Here is a 19,310-nt window from a genome sequence, read left to right as displayed (position 1 = left end):
GCGAATGTGTGGTAGAGTTCAGACCTTTTATGGTAGATGTGGTAGATGCTCAAAAAAGTGGCAGATCTACCACAATGTGATAGAAATCCGATCACTGACTCTTACTGCCAATATAAGAGTATTACATATATGATTATATGACATATTTAGTTTCGATATGCTTATTTGACAACAGTTTTGTCATTGCATTAACCCAGTACTGCTCGTCTCGTAGTTCGGTATACGAGAGGAGCAGTGCGTTCACGACTGTTATAATCCGAAATAATAATTTTTACGTGACGAGTTGCTCGTTCACGACTGTGACGGTTCGAGCCCAGCTTTCGTCACTCGAAAATTTTACCCCAAAGAGGTGTTTTCTTTAAGTTTAAGCGCTTTGGGCGACCTCTAAATATATTTTGATTTCAAAAAAAAAAAAAACAAAAAAAAAACATTTTCGGTACAGAACAATCGTAGAGTGAGAGCATTAAAATTCCGACTTTACTTTTCCGACCGATTCCCAATTTTTGGCCGCTGCCGATTCCAATTAACCCGAGCACCCCCCTGCCCTACCTGCCTACGCCCATGTATATATCTATATACACAATGTACCAATTTATATTAATTCGCCTTGCTACCAGCTATTTAAGAATTGTCCGACTCAAACCGAAAAACCTGAAATAAGAAAAAATCTAAATATTATTATTTAAATGTTTTCTAATATTTATTATCTAAATTAATTAACTCTACATTGGTATAAAAAAAAAACTTATTTTAACATCATGAAAAACTATGCCAATAATCAACCTCTTTTTCTTCTAAAACATTTTAAAAAGAAAATGAGAACTAAACTTGTCAGCAGCATAATGAAAATCAGAGACATTTTAATGGTTCTTTCATCATCCGGGCCCAATGGCAAGGAATTGAGTTTAGCCTCGACATGTGAATTTAATATTTCCGCAACGTTTCGATCTTTAAGATAAAAATAAAAATCATGTGAGTTAAAAATTAATATCACATCCGCCTCTAGTTAAATAGAATCACGCTTACCTGCATTAGCTTTTAGTAAATTCAAATCGATTTGCTTCACTCGGTTCGCAGTTAATTTGAGTTCAGCTGCGTTAACACTCTGCGGCTGCAGCCAATCGAGGTTTTCACATGCCCCAGTCTCTTTTTTGTGAAATTTGTTATTTGAGTCAATAACTTTCGAGTGCAAATGCAAATTACTGCTATGTAAACGCAATGGCGGAATTCGCACAGAATTGGGATAAAACTCTGAAACGTGATTCAATTTTTGCAGCAGTTCAGATTTGTGCGAATTCATGGTGTATTCAAGTATAGCATCTAATAACCAAAAGCATGCCTTCTCCAGGTGAATGGAGTCTAAACAATTTGAATCACTGAACACTGCAATGCGTCCACTTGAACTGGTGCTACTTATCGACATAGGTTGCAGTATTTGTTTTGAATTTTTACTATTTTTTTCAGAAGGCTTATTAAGTGTATCATCATTGTTTTTGTTGTAATTATTGTTACTGAATTTTCCAATTTTCAAATCGAGCAATATGCGTTTGTTGATTATGGGATTCCTTTCAGCTGATATCTCTGTCTCAATATTTGGTTGCTCAACATTATTCTCTTCATAGCTAGAAGGTGTTTGCGCATTATCCACTAAAAATTGCTTGCGTAGCTCATTTTCCGTTTGAAAGAGGCCTAGAATTGGCTTGAATACCTTTTTATTATCAACCGTATTGGGGTTTTCTAAAATCTGCGAAAAGCGTAAATACATATTATTTAAGTATGTATGTATGAACGTACTCAAATATAAGAAATAAATAGGTTTACCTCAAAGCCTTGATCATGCACATCTGCACCTATAACGATGTCGTCTGTTCCACGCGGTATTTTCGCTAAAGTTGTGCCACTGGCAATATACATTGAATGATCGCCCATGGTGAAAAAACCTTCGGCGATGAAATCACTAAACGCAATGCCATAAGCCTTTAGTAACTCATTTAGCGCTGGTATATTAGCACCCCCCGTATCCGGTATCCACCATTGGCGGGTATTTTCGTCGAAAAATTTAATTTTTTTCATTACCGTAGTATTATACCAATCAGCAAATACTATCACGCTCAATCCCTCATTATATACATCATTTTCAATCTTTTTTATTTCTGCATCGAAGTATTCTTCTTCGGGGTCAACGATGAGGAGTGTGCCATACTCAGAAGCGTTGAAGCAAGTGTAGGGCATACGCAAAATGTCTATATAGTAGCCAGTATTGCGCAAATGGGTATACAAATCACGAAAATTGGTATGCAGGTGATCGGCACGCCAATCTAGCGGATCGGATTTAATTTTCAGGTTGTCACGTGGTATATAACCCGGAGGGTATTTCAAACTGTGGAATTGATCCCAAAGTATACGCTTATTTCGGGGAGGTTTCGGTATGACAGCTACCTTTAGAGGAAAGTTTATTTTGGTCAAAACAGTTCGTTCTTGCTGTTCCTGTAAGCACTCGATTTCTAGACTTATATGTCCTTCAGCAACACCTTTAAAAACATGACCATTTTTGTTTACAGCTGAAATTACAAATTTTTATTTTCCAAAATACTAGTTCGGATGTTCAACCAATCTCTTGGTTTTCAAACAGCTTACCTATATGAACCGACATCCACCCTGACCATGGCCATAAACTTGCCGAATAAGAAACCGCAACATTTAAAATATTTCCATGTCTATCTGCATGTGGGTGCCATACTGGCTCTTCCTTGATTACTCCCGTCACGGCTATTCCATTTAATATGGTAACATTTGCAATGACCGACATGCTGCCATAGAAAATCGGCTGTGAGCTATATGGCCACATATAACTATCGGTGAAATCCAAATATTCTGGGCTAAGAGTTATTTTCGGCTCATATGTTAACAGCAATTGCATGCTTTTCAATATATCAAGCTTCCCATGCCCCTGTTCAAACATATTATTATCGGGTAGACGTTCCGCTCCCTCGATTAATATCTGTTTCATAGATGAGGGATTGATGAGATCCAGTTTGGAGAGTGCGCCGCTTGCTATTAACGCCACAGCTCCGGCTACCACTGGAGAAGCAACTGAAGTGCCAGAGAGCGACCGACAGCCACCATGAACATTGCTGCCTTTCACCTGACTACCAAACGTTACAATATCGGGCTTTAGTCTACCATAACCCCAAGGTAGCTCCCAAGTGGTCATGCCTCTAGAACTAAATTTTGCTACTTTTTGTTCGAAATTTATTCCGCCTACGCCTATAACATCACTTTGATCGCCTGGGTTGTTGAGTGTACCGTAGAGTGGACCGTCGTTTCCGATTGCAGAGATCATAACAACCTTATTTGCAGATAATTCAAGCACCTTGTCTACAAACGGATGATCCAGAAAATCGGGGCCCCCTATGCTTAAATTCAGAACTTTAATTTTTTTGAAAATAGCATAATTGAAAGCGTCCAAAAACCAAGATGTGTATGACACCTGCAATGTTGCTATAAATATGTATTGAATTTATTGATTTTGAATCAAAAGTTTGATTTACCTGCGAATTGGTAAAAACCCTGTAAATATGTAGTTCCACATCTGGCGCTAGGCCTAAGCATTCTTTAGCTGATGCAATAACTCCTGCAACAAACGTGCCGTGACTAACACCGTCATCTAGAGATTTCTCATTTGTCCAGTTAGTGCGCTCCTTTACACGACGAAAATGCGGATGAGCGTTAGCCAAACCGGTATCGAAAACGGCCACTTTCACTCCTGCNCGATAAAAGTTTGATTTACCTGCGAATTGGTAAAAACCCTGTAAATGTGTAGCTCCACATCTGGCGCTAGGCCTAAGCATTCTTTAGCTGATGCAATAACTCCTGCAACAAAAGTGCCGTGACTAACACCGTCATCTAAAGATTTCTCATTTGTCCAGTTAGTGCGCTCCTTTACACGACGAAAATGTGGATGAGCGTTAGCCAAACCGGTATCGAAAACGGCCACTTTCACTCCTGCACCCGTGATGCCCATTCCCCACAACACATCAGCTTTTAGCATATTTGTGATTTGGGTAGGCACTGAGCGCAATAGGTGTCGACCTATACGTTCATGAGTGGTATTAAAATTTAAGATTCTTTGCACACTACGTTGTGGCGTTATTTTTTTTATAAGTGGATGCAATTCAAGTGGTGTCAGGTGAGTAGATCGTCGACAGTCGACTGCATCCAATCGTATAACATCAAAATCACTTGGGTAATGAAGTGCAGCATTCTGTCGTTCAATTATGTTCCAATTAGCAATCTGTAAGCAGCTATTATGTTAAAATTTAAATAAATATTCTGAAGGTAAGAACGTTTACATACATTGGAACGACGGAAGGCAGCAATTAAGAATTTTCGTCTCGCAGCCGGAAAGTAATAGTGCCGGTACTGCACGATATACTCATTTTCCAATATTTTGCTTTCAAATATCACTTCTTCCGCCTTGGTATATTGTGTGGATGATTTTTTCCAATGTATATTACTTATAAAAAAGAAATAAAGTAGAATTAACCGCGTCAGGAAATGCGACATATTATTTATTTATATATTTTCTGGTTTGTTTTGATCACACTTCCGTACAAATCGTGCAAGTATGCGACGCTGCCACTTATTTTCATTAACTAATATTGACAGTTTCATTAATATCCTATATATATATAAAATTAAGTTGTTTAAATTTTTCATAAGCGGGCATTACACAACCCAACATGTTAGTTGCTTCAGTTTGGAAGCATAAAATTCTTCCACAGATATCAAGAATGATAGAATACAAAATTATATAAATCCGAGTGCCACTTGCCTTTATCTTGGCAGTACATCGCACCTCAGCTAGTCTGTTCCAATAGCAGTCCGGTTTACAGGATTTAGTCAGAACTTACAGGAAGTCGTTCCTATTGACATAAAACCTGTAAGTGGGAACACATTTGAGAGAGTAACTGAGCAACTGTTCCTAGTCAGAAGTTACAGGATTTAGTCCGGAGTTTCTTTTCCTGTAAGTTCATGAAAAGTGTCAAACGATCAGCTGATTTGCATGTGCAAGCAAAAACTAACAGCGGTGAAAGCAAAGTACCTTATATTTGTAAAAAAATGGAAGTAAACAACGAAATGTTTGAATATGTATAGATTTTAATAATTATTTAGTGATATTTCAGCTAAATCAGTGTTGTACAAATGACATGTAAACAAACCGACTGACGTTTTTACAGGAAATAGTGCTTTTTGCGTTCCTATGCACTTCTGCATCTGTTCTCCTTTTACTCTCATTTGAGAGAGTAAAATTGTGGTTTGACAGTTCCACAGGTTTTAGTCCGAAGTTCAAAGGAACAGACTAAGTGCTAAACAAATGTTGTAAAGTTTGAGTACAGAAGTGGTATTTTTGTGTTTAAGAGTTTCTTGACAAAATTGTTATAAATATTTATCAGAATGATCTTTAATAATGCAAATGAGCAAAAGTATTAAACATTTTAGTGAATTAACATTTGCATTAAATTTCATAAATTAATGCATTAATTTTTTATATTAACAGTACTGGTTTAAATACCATTAATGCATTAAAAAATTAATGCATTTTTCACANAACTTTTTCATTAGCTTTAGCTTGGATAATTTAATGAAAAAAAATTTCATTAGCATTAAATTTTTCATTAAGGCATTGAAATATTCATTTGCATTAAATTTCATAAATTAATGCATTAATTTTTTATATTAACATTACTGGTTTAAATACCATTAATGCATTAAAAAATTAATGCATTTTTCACAACTCTGATATTTATACAGATCTCCCACTACGCTTGCGTACAATTCAACTGTTATTATTAATTTTATTACTGAATCAAAGGCATGGGCGTATTTCTTTCAANCTCCCACTACGCTTGCGTACAATTCAACTATTATTATTAATTTTATTACTGAATCAAAGGCATGGGCGTATTTCTTTCAAACAAAATGCTGCCGTAAATGCGCACGCAAAAGTTGTTTAGTCGAATACTACCCTTATTTAGATTCTTGCAAAACTTAAAATGCAGTCAACCGGCAACATTAGCTTCCAGATGTTTTGATCTGCACAATAAATGACTCAAATTGCGATTTCCAATTGTTTATATTGGTAGAGTGACCTTATATTAAATATTTTAAGCTAAAAGATATGATTTGGTGACACCGAAACAATTGGGGAATTATTTGAACAAACGTATGCGCGGAAGAATGTTATTGGAAGATAAGATAAAAAGCCTATCAATAGTGGTGTTGTTCGTCGTGCTTTATTCGTTTCCAAAATTTGGCCCAGTTCATGTGCATATTTTTATATGATAAATGCAAAAGTGCCTAAAGGTGTGGCATATTCTGTGTATATAGATATATTGTGTATTGAGATTGTCCAACTTGCATCAGGTGTATGTTCTTTCTAAACTTTCGTTGCATGCCTATAAGTCAATTTTAAATAAAATTCAGCAATAGAGGGAAAACTGCGTACAAAAATGGCTCCGACGTACGACAAAGAGATGTACAACATGGTAAGTATATATGAGAATAATTAGTTTGCGTTTCACCTGTTTAAATATATACATATTTTTTTCTATTTCAAGTCTGTTAGTGTTAACAAAGCACTAAATCCAATGGAGGCCCCGCTAAAAATGAAACATGCACGATTTATTATAATAACCACTCATCGCGTTAAGGAAGCGAAGTCTCTTTGGATGATTTTCACACGTCAGCCTTTGATGGAGAATCGATTTACTGCGTGGAAATTTTGTCATCTTCTTCATAAGGTGCTAAGGGAGGGACATACAAGCGCCATCAAAGATTCGCAGACTCATAAGAAAATGATCTTAGAAATGGGTAAATTATGGGGACATTTACAAGACGGTGTAGGCAATTGCATACAAGCTTATAGTAAGCTTGTTGTAACAAAACTGGAATTCCATGAGAAAAATGTATTGTTTCCCGGTTCACTATTGATAGACTTCAAAGAAATTGAAAAAGCTGCCGACGATGACATCAACATTTAGTAAGTATTGAACCCTATGTATAGAGATATCCAAGTAAACAAGTACTTATATGTATTAACATTGAATTAATTGAAACCCGAACGAGATTAGCAGAATTTATGAATAGTATGTAAAGTTAGATTAAAAAGGTAAAAAATTATTTGTACTTACTCACACATAGGCTAAAATCAACATTTACCTATTTACGCGTGGTTAGTTTAGTACATGCAACGGCTGCAAGATATTTGAATTTGTTTTGTCACTTCATCAGTTTTGCGTCTGGTCAAATAACCAAAGGTTTGGAAAAGCAATCAAAAAACGAATGAATTATTAACGACTGCTGTTTTAGCCACGCAACCAAAAAATCACCTACAAATATGAACATTATTATTTATAATACCAAAAGTCTTATCTGTTTTTTATGATGCATTTGTTAAAAATACATTTTTGTATAGTTGAGCTCTTGGCAATTGGAAAAAATAAAATTTTTATCTCAAAAAGAAATGACCTTTAAAAATAAAAGTTCAACTCAAATACAATATATGTAACTGGTCCACAGATATATGTATATACATACATATAGTAACCACAACCCCGCAAAAATATTATTATATACATATGTACATATCTACATGCATACATACATATATACGTACATACTTATTCTTTCTTTTTTAGTTTTCAGCTTTGTGTCGAAATTTTCGACTATTTAGATGACATTCTAGACGTGCAATCGCGAGTGTTTGCATCCATTAATGCATATCGCATGTCTTCCATGACACCGCAGGGTCAATGCCGGCTAGCACCTTTAATTACACTCATACAAGACTCAAATCCCTTATACGATTTGTGTGTACGTGTTATGTTCAAGCTGCATGATAAGCTGCCAAATGATATTCTAACTGGGCATCGTGATCGTTTTCGTGAACTGTTTTTCAAAATCAAAGTATTCTATGACAATGTACGGCCTCTTCAGTATTTCTCAGATTTGATACAGGTTCCACATCTACCAGAATCAGCACCGAATTTCACATCGAAAGTAGATTTTGGTAGCTATGTGCCACCTGTAATGTATGTGCAACCCGATCCGGAACCACCTATGGAAAATTTAGTCGATACAAGCATCACACAAGAGTCAGCGGCTAGTACTCCAACCGCTGCTGGACCTGACCTGGTCGATAATGCCGCTTTACAAAATACTATTCGAGATTATGAATATGCATTGCAAGATGTTCAGACTGAGTTGGTTTCATGTAAACAGAATTATGAAATGATGGAAAAGAATTTCGAACGCGAATTAAAACGTTTGCGTAATGATATTGCCGGATTGACTAGCGAATTGGCACATTCAAAGGAACTTTGTGCAAATATGCAGGCTATGAAAGAAGCTTTGGAACAAAAATTGGTAGAGACGCCAATTCTAGTGCGTAAGTGCGAAAAATAGTGAAAACGGAAAAATACAAATAGCTGTGTATTTATTTCACAACATTTCTTGTAGAAAAGGCAACCGAAGAGGAACAAAAGGCTAAGACATCAGAGGAAAAGTTTAACAAACTAAAAGCTATGTACACGCAAATAAGAGATGAGCACATAAATTTATTGAGGCAGGTAAGGGCTACAAAACAACACAAAAATAAAAAAGTTACGAGAAAAGACTAAATCGAACTTTAAATATATAGTGTACATGCGGCTCACGTATTAATTTTGGTTTTTATCTGATTTAAAACATTTTAGATGNAACGAAAAAAGACTAAATCGAATTTAAATATATAGTATACATTCGGCTCACGTATTAATTTTGGTTTTTATCTGATTTAAAACATTTTAGATGACATGCTTGGTTAGACTAACTACAATATTTTGAACTGAGTTTTTCATTGAACTATTGCGTTTCTATTCAATACATAACTTATACAGCAGCTTGTATGAATTCAATTTCTTATATTTCACTATTTCCAACAGCATGGTGAATCTACTAAAAATTTAAATCGTGAAAAACAAACGAATGCTGAATTAAAAATCGAAGTGGAGACCCTCACATCAAAAATTGACGAAATCAAAGGCGAACTTGAAAATAATGAAGTAATCGGCGCTGAAAAGCTTGCTTTAGCAACGCAAATCGAAACAATATCACGTGATTATCAGAAGCTACAACATGAGCATGAAGAGTTGAGAAAAGAATACCAAAGTTTTACCACTAATAAGAATAGTGAAATTTCTGAATTAACTGCCAAAGCAGTGAAGCTGCAAACAGAAACGGCTGCTTTAATTGAAAGTGAATCGAAAGTAGCACAGCTTGAAGCGCAGCTTAACACCGTAAATGGAGAACTCGCGAAAAAGCAAGTGGAACACGCTGTAATATTAGATGAATTCAAAAGAAGTTTGGATCTGAGGGATGAAAACTTAAATGAGTTGCGAAAAATGCATGCAAAAGAGATTTTAGAGAAAGTGGAAAATATTAAGGAGTTGGAGACTAATTTGTATGCTTTAGAACTTAATTTGAAGGTGCGTATATGCGTTTTGTAATTGTAAATGAATAAAGAGAAGAAGCTAATGATAGATAGATAGAGTGAGGGTTGTACCGTGTCTAGTCTTCCTTTCCAGTTGTCTATAAAATATGGCTAAAAACCAATCACTCTTTGACCAAACAAATGTATAGGTTAGCTTGGAAAGGTTGGAGAGTATGCTACCTCTCACATAGTCGAATAGAAGCCTGTTTTGATATCATATGGTATAACCTTTCACTTGACTGAATTTGTTGTTAAATCAAGTCTATCATCTTTCTCAATTTTTGTATACCCACATTTATTTATTTCAGGAAACTAATGTGCTCGTGGCCGATTTGGAAACCTTACAACGCACTAATACTGAACAGCTACATGAATTACTTGAGCAGAAGAACCATTTACAGGAAAAATTTAACGAAAGCAACACAGCCTACCAATCAGAAGTGGAGGCCAAACGCAAAAGCGTAGAAAAATATGAAAACAGAATTACTGCATTATTTAAAAATGTTTTGAAGACAATGGAATTAGTGACAGAGGCAAAGGTAAACGAAACGAATCAACCGAATTTCGATAAGACAATAAAACTGGTGGGTGATATGGAAGAGTTATTAGAGCAAGCGGATAACGCTTATGAACAGTTTATCACAGATAAACTACTCGTTGACGATGTCACGCGAAAGACAATACTTTTGGGCTGCGTTTTTGTAACGTTACATGAACAGTGCCTGTTGATATACAATACAACCACCGATATAGGAAAGGGCGAAGGTGAAAAGTGGATAGTAGATAAACTCATGTGATTTCAATAAAACTATTTTTGTTTGCAGAAATTTATAATCAAATAAACAGCGCAAAGGAGCCGCTACTCACACTCTTTCAGCAAATTAAAAATAGCGAAGACATTTCGAAAATTCGATATTCCATTGCGGATATCAAGCTAAAACTCAGCGCGCTAAATGAATCAGTAGCTCAGCTGAACAAGGCGAGCAGTAAGAATATCGATTTAGGCGATTTAGTGGAAAACGAATTGGCCGAAATGGATAAAGCCATCGAAGAGGCTGCGGAGAAATTTGTAGAGCTGCTCTCCAACGCACGCTGCAAAGATGACGGCATAAAGTTGGAAGTGAACGAGAAAATTCTCGATGCTTGCACATTCCTAATGCAGTGTATCAAACTATTGATAAGAAAAGCCAAGGCCTTGCAGGAGGAGATTGTGTCGGCAGGGCGAGGTAAGTGCTTCCAAATAATTTTTATCAAATAAACCTATACTACATACACATTCTCACACAGGAACCACCTCAATTAAGGAGTTCTACAAACGCAACAGCCAATGGACGGAGGGCCTGATATCTGCAGCAAAAAGTGTTGCCAAAGGTGCCAATCTGCTTGTGGAAGCTGCCAACAAAGCTATCGTATCCGAATCGGCGCAAAACTTTGAAATAATAGTCGCAGCGCAGGAAATTGCCGCCTGTACAGCACAATTGGTGATTGCAAGTAAAGTGAAAGCGCCCAAGGAGAGCCAAAAGTTGGGTGATTTAACGAAAGCATCACGTGATGTCTCACAAGCGACTGGTCAAGTGGTGGCCACCGTTAAGGATTGTAACCAATCACTAGAGCAGTTACATGAAGTCGATTTCACTAAGCTAAATTCGTCGCAGGCAAAAACAATGGAAATGGAGATACATGTAAAAGTCTTAGAACTGGAGCAAGCACTACAAATGCAACGTTTGAAATTAGCGTCATTCCGCCGAAAGCATTACCAAAATTCCGATGATTAAGTTTATGCATATACTATATTTTTATATCCACCCTCCTTCGTTTTTCTTGACAATTAGCTTAAGTTGTACAAAATGTATAGAAGAAACCAAAAAAAAAAAACCTATTTGATTAGCAACTAACACTTGCGAAAAATAAATAAACTGACAGTATTTGTGTCACACAGAAAGTGCTTTTGACTAATGTACCCAACGTATCGCCAATACATACATTATTCGTTAATTTAAAATAGCAGACGATCGTTTATTTACGTAATAACTACATTTATTTATTATAAAATATAACACGTTTTTATTTTCATACTTTTTCATGTTATTCCATATATATATATATTATATTATATCTGTATTTATTCAAGCAGAAAATTTTAATTTGCGTGAACAAACTTTATTAAGGAATGAGTAAATAAATATTTTTATGGTTACTTGTGTAGAAAAACTTAAAATATCATTTTATTTATTTTATCAAATATGGTGAGCTTGTGTAGTACATTGCTGACCGGCCGACACCGCTATAAATCATTTAAGGTTTGTATCCTTTCTGTAATGATAAAAAAAAACAGAGAAATATACAAAATAAGTTATGTCTAGTAACATTTACCATGTATGTATGTATGCATAAATGAATAGATATTTATTAAATATGTATGTTTATGTTTATAAATTCTTAAGTTACTGCATCGCAAAAATTTTAAGCTGATGCAATCAGTGAAGTAACATTAATCGGTTGTTTATTAAATTGTGGCATGAATAAAGGGTTTCTGTAAAATTCGCGCTTGAGATAAAAAGTTTGCCAATATCCGCTTATCTAAAAAAAAAAAATTATTGTTTTTTGAAATTAGGGGATTCTCTTAAACTCGTAAAGTCTTAAACTGTGTAAAACTCGTAAGTTTACGAGGCTTTTATGGGAACGCCCCTTTTGTGAAAGTGTGTAAATAGGTGCGTAAAGTGACTGTTTGAAAGATCAAGCAGGATTTTGTGAAACAGTTTTTGCTTCATAGTACTTTCCCTAACAGCCCGCCGTCTCTATCACTATTGGCTAAAATAAAATTAAAAATGCCAAAAATTAGCAGAAAACCCATGTAAGTACAGTTAGAGGATTTATATCTTTTTATTCGCATATTATTATTTTTCATTCGTTTTCAATATTATATAATGCATTTTAATATAAAATGTTCGGCTCCTCGGCAACAATGAAGTTGACGAGGTCATTTGCGCATCAAATTTGCCTCGTAATTTTACGAGGGGCTCGAAAATAGAGCTCCATAAAAATTTTGACAGTTCTTTTCCGAGGCTCGTAAATTTACGAGGCTTACTAGGCTTTTACGAGTTTACGGGAAGACCCCTAATAATTTCCGCTTGAAATACGTGTTTTCACGCACAGACCGTGTGTGCGTAGCTAACAATATTGCAGGAGGCTAGCAGTGATTCAGTTCACTTATTATATCCTTGGTGTAAGCAACATCCAAAAGTGTTGTTTCTAATAGCTCCGTTATGCATACTTAGCGTTGCATGAGAGTTGTCACATAAGGAATCTGTTAAATGGGCTTTGCGTGTAAGCGGTTATCCAACGCATAGAACTTCACATGTAGAATTCTGTTGGGTTTTGATTTTTACTGAACTCTGAATGCATAGTGGGACAGTTGAAACTTGCGGTGTAAATGTGTAAATGCTCACTACTCGCGCAATATGAAAGTAGCTCAGCGAGATGACATCCGACTCAACCATCGTTGGTCGCGAATTCAAATCGCGGTGGAGGTAGTTGTGAGTTTTCAAATTTAATGAATTTAAATTGTTCCGTGCAGCTTACAATATTTTTTTTTATGAAATATGTAACAAAAACGGAATCTGTAAAAAAAAGAAAAAAACCCAAAAAATTGGTCTAAACTTTACTTTCAGACATACATGAGCATACTCTATGAATCAGTGACGCCGACGATTATGGTTTTGCTGTAATAAATGCGAAACTTTCAAGCAATCAAGTCGCTGCAAGACTCGATAAATGTTTAATATGACTTGGGATGTAGATTTTTTACTAGGTGCGTTCGACAAGTCAAAAATTTGTAATAGTTTTACCAAATTTTTACTGGATGGCGTTCCATAACGACAAAAAATTATCCAACACACAAAAATTGAGAGAGCAAGCGTTCATTTTGATGCAAGAGAAGCGTTCATTTTGTACTGGCAAAATTTTAGTCAGCAAAAATTATCCAACACGAAAACATATGATCACAAAACATATGGTTGCAATTTTTGTAAACAAACAAAATTGCATTTTCCGAGTTTTGGTATTTATATGCTTTTGGGCTGCCTGCTATGTGACTTTATGATAGCGCCAACTAGTTTTTACTTCTAGAAGTGTTCCTGGCGAACATTGCAAAATGAATTTCAGTTTGTTTACAAATAAAACATAAACAAATTCAGCTGGTGTGTCTTCTTCTTCCGGTTTTTGCAAGTAATGGCTAATTTCCTGTTCGTTTACTTTTTTGCTTTTCATCTCTTTGGGAGAGAATTTCGGTTACTCTCTTGATTTTGATTGTTAGCTGGTGTTGGCTAATTTTGTTATCGAACGCAACTAATGTTTGGTGTGTCATGAAGACATCGCACGGGCGACAAACATTTTTGTTAAGCGCCATTATAGCGTCATTTCCCCTTATTCCCAAATATTGAATTAATAAATTATTTCGTTCATATGGACATAACTAAAAACAGATGAATTTAAAATAATGTTAAAAAAAATCGCTTTTCTTTTGATTCAAAATAAGAAGATTAATACAAATTAATTGAACTATTTGCTTTAATTTCAATTTTAATTATATCGTTTAGCAAAATTGAAATATATAATTGGGTGAGTTTTGACCACCTCTGGTCTAAAGACTTTGGCTGATTTCTGAACGAAAATGTCCAGAAGATTTCGTTTAGGAAAAAGAACATGCTTTTTCCGGCCGTTGCTACCATAAGTTAGAGCTTAACTTCCTTTTAAACGTAATCTATTAATCTTTTTCAGTGCTCAGGAACAAAAAGTTTTTAAGCAAAAAAAAAAACAAATCCGACTTCAATTCTCATATAGAAATTTAAGATTATCGTTAATTTCTTCATGATCCAATGATCGGATCTAAACGCAATTAATATGGGACTACCTCTGCGGTACCACCTTCCCTTAAAAAAAAGAATTATAGAAATCGAATAACGTGGTCCATTACGGTAACATACATTAAAAAAATATATTTTGACGAATTGATGACCTCCCCTTTTTTTAAATACGCCTAAACTGTATTTCAGAGCGGTGTTAAAACATTTATGCCAATGTAACAGAAATTTCGGTAATTTAAATGTGTGGTAATGTAAAAAAAAGACTTCTATACGACACTTCTAAAAAAAATTTAGCAATTCTATGACAAAAATCTTACCAGAGAGTAAACCAAAAATGAAGTAATTAGGCCAAGTTTTACGCCCGAAATTACGGAATTCGATTTGCAAAAAACAACATATTAAGTCTATGGTTTTACGCCGTCATCGGTTTTGCCATTCCAAAGTTCGAATCCTGGGACAGCGGTTTTTTTAATTTGTTTTTTATTCAGTTTTTCTTCTTTGTTTTTGTTATTTATGGCCTTATAACAATTATATTAAACAATTTTCTTGAGCCTTTTTTAATGGAAATTTTTTCTTATTTTTTAACCGACTTCTAAAAAACCGCATAACTTTGGACCACGTCAACCGATTTTGATAATTCTTGCATCGGAAAGGTAGTGTCTCAGAGGTGGTCCCATACTAATCTGGTTAAGATCCGATCAGTGGATCATGAGATATATATATATATATATATTTTTTTTTATATGAGAGTTGAAGTCGGTTTTTTTTTGCTAAAAATTACTTGTTAGTTTTTAAAGTATATATTTTTAGACTTCATTTAATTTTTAAAAGCTTGCTTTATTAATTTTTTTAATGAATTTTTTTTTTTTATAATAGAACTTTCTGTTAATTTTTAGATTTTATTGTTTTAAAACAGTGCTGCTCACGCCATAAGCGCGTCTACGCTTAGTGTTTTTGTTAAACGCTTCAGCATAGCACGCGCGCCGTCACAACCCCGTGCTCGCGCTTTGAGTCCCCTTGCCAAAATCCCAAGCATTTATGCTGGCCCATTAGGAAAATTCAGAACATAATTCCTAAAATAATTGCTTGTGAAGTAATTTTTTTTTAAATATATGAAGTTTACAAAATTTCTTTAAGGTTTGACAGAAAACAAATGCACGAAAAAATAAACACATTATCTTTTTACTATATTGCAAGGCTAAATTTTTACATTCCATGAAACGACGCTATGAGAAGGTTTTTGAAGCAACCAAATCCGACTGTTCACTAATTGGCTGTCGTTGCTACTTCTACTTGGCTTTTGTTATTGTTGCGCAATCAATTTGCGGAGTAAACGTACCGACTATGCACTGAAAAAATTGATTTCATCTTGCACTTGAAAACATAAATAAAATAAAAATAAATTTAGCTTGTTTTATTAAAAGAAACTATATTAGTAAATTTTCGATTTTTAGAGCGTACTGATTTCACTCTTTTTCCTAAATTTGGCTTTTATTTTGATTAAAAAAAAACTATATTAATAAATGTTTTAATTTTTAGAGTGTACTCATACTTTTTACTAGTGAAAAAAGTTGCGTTTTCAATGTAGTGGTGCGCGCACTTCCATTTGAAATTTTTGGGCACCATTGTTTTAAAAAGACAAATATTTTTTTAATATCATCTAATGTTTAGAAACTTCTTTTTTTTTAATTACTATTTTCTTTTTTTTTTAATAAAATTATTAGGAACTTTTGTTTCTGATTTAATTTTCCCCCTTTTTGATTGATTTTTTTTTTTATTTTTAAATTTTATTGGTTTGAAAAAATATAATTTTTTATTTCATTTAATTTTTAGAAGCTTATATTTATTTTTTCTTTATTTTAATTTTATTTTTTCTTTATTTTAAATTTTGTCCTTTTCAATATTTTTTTTTATTTTTAGCTGCTGGCACCATCAAGTGATTGCACCATCAAACACGAAGCATATAACATACCAGCATGCTGGTACAATATTTATTTCTTTAAAAATGAGGTTCGGAAACGATCGAAATGAGTGTGGCCGAAATTTCATTTGTCTACCATTTTGGTAAACATTGTTTTTTTTTTTAATTCACAACTGCAATATTATTAACTTTTATCTTCCACAAACGCGGGAAAAAATTTCCGCCAAAATACTTTTTACTTGAAACAAGAAATTTTTAGCAAAAAAAAACCGACTTCAATTCTCATGATCCAATGATCAGGCCTAAACCAAAGTTATGCGGTAACATACATAGAAAAAAAAAAAAAATATTTCGACGAACTGATAACTTCCTCCTTTTTTGGAAGTCGGTTAAAAATCAGCTAATTTCACCATTCACGACACCAGCTGCTAATCGTTTTTGATGTCGCACCAGCAGCTGGTGCAATCACGCCACCAGAACATACACGATCAATCGGCTGACAGCAACACTTGATGACGCCAGTATGCTGGTATCATGTATGGGTCCTTTAAATCTCTTTAGATGTTTAATCAGAATTTCTAGAAAAAACTCGGGTAGGCAGTATTATAGCGCATTCAATTTTAGTATAAAATTTTACAAGTTTAGGGCAGTTAAAAATATCGTTGATTTTTGACATGGTACAATAATTACAGGTATTGTCTCCCCAGCGAGCGCATATTCTGATCTGCCTTATTTAAAAAATATCATTATTGCCCACACTAAAACGTTTACCGCTAGGGAAAAGGGATATTTCTATACCCCATATACCATATATGTACACGTATTTTTTTAAGCAAACCATCTTGCAGTGAACTTATTTAATTTGCAAAAGCCGGAAAAGAACATTTGCTTGTAAATAAATTCAAAATTTGTATGGCTCAATTAATTTCAAACGTTTTTTCTTTTGTTTTGAAAAATTATAAAAATTAAAATTGAGCGAAAGCCAAATAAAAGTAAAAGAAACAACATTGAACTGCATCGAAATGAAAATAAGGGAGCACGAATTTCGATGTGAAGCAAAACTCTCTGGGAAGACTATACCTGTAATTATTGTACCATGATTTTTGAGAATTTTGTTTACCGGCTTTGTTACGAATTTACTCCCATGCAAAGCATGGTACAATTATTACCGTGCATGCAAAGTATGTTCGAACAATGTTTTATGTGGAATAAAATTATAGTTTAAAAAACTAAAACCTCCCTATTATAATTGCCATTCGTACTGTCATCAGGTATGTAACTTGAGAATAGAAATCGCTGCATCTTTTAGGCGCATCAATATTACATAGTTACATCCCGAGTTAATAAAAGGAAGGTAAAAAGGCACAACAGCGTCAGCAAAAAAATTAAAAAAATCAAATTCCTAGTCACGTCAAACGTGCATTTAATTGTACTAAAATATAATGGGCTATAAAGCTGCACAAAGCGGTTATAGCGCCAAATATGAAAAAGAAGATAGCTGCCTAACACAATTTTTTCTAGAAATCCTGATCAAAAATTTTTAAATTTTGACGACCATTTGTTGAAATTTGTCGATTTTTTATAAATTCCATATAAGGCTTGAAACTTTGAGTTATATTGTGAACTATATTTTTGTAAAAAAATAAATGATCAAAACTTGTAAAGATGTCGTGTACCTAATTATGGGATCACCACTGTATGTTACACACATACAAATTCATTAAAAATAAAAGTTAGTTAATAGTTTAAAAAACTAAAACCTCCCTATTATAATTGCCATTCGTACTGTCATCAGGTATGTAACTTGAGAATAGAAATCGCTGCATCTTTTAGGCGCATCAATATTACATAGTTAGCGTAAACTGGCCATTCAACTAATATGGCCGATTATCTGCTACTCTGAACTAGTCTACAGCAGCCTGGATTCTCGATCTTCTTATAAAATTGATGTAGTATTCAATCATGTTACTCGATATGTTTTTGGGATATCGAAATTTGAGCGAATATCCGATTGGAAATCGCGACTATTGGGCTACAGTATCTCTGAATAATACTTAATGATGGATAAAGATCCTAGATATCTATACGAAAAATTATCCTTCTCAAAGTCTTCACGCCTTACTGACCTGATTATACCCAAGTAAAATTACCTAGCATTTGCAAGACTATTTTTCGTCAATGCTATTCGCACCTGGAACTCGGTTCCTGGACATATTCGCAACAGTCTACATAAAAGCAACTTTAAGAAGTTTTGTACTCGTACTTTCGTTAACTTATTATTAGCTGAGGTTCGCTATCTATATACCTACTTAAAATGTATATGTATATGTTTATATGTCGGCCGCTGTGGTGTAGTGGTAAGCAGTGCGCGCTTCCACTCCGCAGCACCTGGGTTCAAACCCTGGTCAAAGCAACATCACAAAAAATATAGAAAAAAGGTTTTTTCTTAACAGCGGTCGTCCCTCGGCAGGCAATGGCAAACCTTCCGAGTGTACTTCTGCAATAAAAAACAGCTTCTCATAAAAATACCATCGCCGTACGGAGTCGGCGTAAAACTGTAGGTCCCTCCGCTTTGTGTGACAACATCAAGGCGCACGCCACAACATCGGAGGAGAAGCTCGGCCAAACACTAACATATGTGTAAGCGACCAATCTATTATTATTTTATATGTTTTTATGTTCTTTTTCTCTTTTTATTATTATTTATTTATTTGATTTTATTTGTTTATTTCTTTTGGTTTTATATAGATTTGTAAACTTTTGCCTATGTTTTGTCAGCTTTTGACTGATATACGATATTGAACTATTCTTATAATTTTAAACCGTTGAAAAAAGATCTTGATTTAGACTATAATAAATTAAGAACGAGAACTAATGTATAAATAGTTTAATTTTCGATTTGAACCACTAGTAAATCCCGCGAAATTGCAAATATGTGAGCAAGTATTATTAAAAGGTACTGAAAATTAAATATCTTTCTTTTGTAGAATAA

At 34.4% G+C, this 19,310-nt stretch overlaps 2 protein-coding genes across 4 annotated transcripts; one reads left to right on the top strand and one right to left on the bottom strand.

Annotated features, from left to right (window-relative positions):
* Positions 1–570: 570 nt before the first annotated feature.
* On the bottom strand, positions 571–4,852 carry S1P (membrane-bound transcription factor site-1 protease). Of its 2 annotated transcripts, XM_017614841.1 has the most exons (7): positions 4,357–4,852; positions 4,006–4,294; positions 3,552–3,766; positions 2,638–3,490; positions 1,822–2,561; positions 1,027–1,744; positions 571–948 (listed from the first exon to the last, which is right to left on the bottom strand). In XM_017614841.1, exons 1-7 carry the CDS (start codon positions 4,564–4,566, stop codon positions 779–781), a joined length of 3,195 nt encoding a protein of 1,064 aa, XP_017470330.1. In that variant the 5' UTR covers positions 4,567–4,852; the 3' UTR covers positions 571–778. The 2 variants fall into 2 exon arrangements, with proteins under 2 accessions (XP_017470330.1, XP_017470331.1); XM_017614842.1 differs by lacking the exon at positions 3,552–3,766 and having other exon boundaries at positions 3,791–4,294.
* Positions 4,853–5,903: 1,051 nt separating this feature from the next.
* Hip1 (Huntingtin interacting protein 1) lies at positions 5,904–11,440 on the top strand. 2 transcript variants are annotated; one of them, XM_017614840.1, is made up of 9 exons: positions 5,904–6,366; positions 6,466–6,548; positions 6,621–7,042; positions 7,701–8,449; positions 8,521–8,630; positions 8,985–9,527; positions 9,841–10,297; positions 10,357–10,758; positions 10,820–11,440. In XM_017614840.1, the coding sequence occupies exons 2-9, from the start codon at positions 6,513–6,515 to the stop codon at positions 11,305–11,307; spliced, it is 3,207 nt and encodes a 1,068-aa protein (XP_017470329.1). In that variant the 5' UTR covers positions 5,904–6,366; positions 6,466–6,512; the 3' UTR covers positions 11,308–11,440. The 2 variants fall into 2 exon arrangements, with proteins under 2 accessions (XP_017470329.1, XP_017470328.1); XM_017614839.1 differs by having other exon boundaries at positions 5,904–6,548.
* Positions 11,441–19,310: the final 7,870 nt, after the last annotated feature.

Source organism: Rhagoletis zephyria, unplaced genomic scaffold, assembly GCF_001687245.7.
Source record: "Rhagoletis zephyria isolate East Lansing unplaced genomic scaffold, Rhagoletis_zephyria_1.1 Rzeph_scaffold_00911, whole genome shotgun sequence".
Taxonomy (NCBI): domain Eukaryota; kingdom Metazoa; phylum Arthropoda; class Insecta; order Diptera; family Tephritidae; genus Rhagoletis; species Rhagoletis zephyria.
The sequence above is the reverse complement of the archived record's forward strand: the minus strand, read 5'-3'. Positions and strand labels throughout refer to the sequence as shown.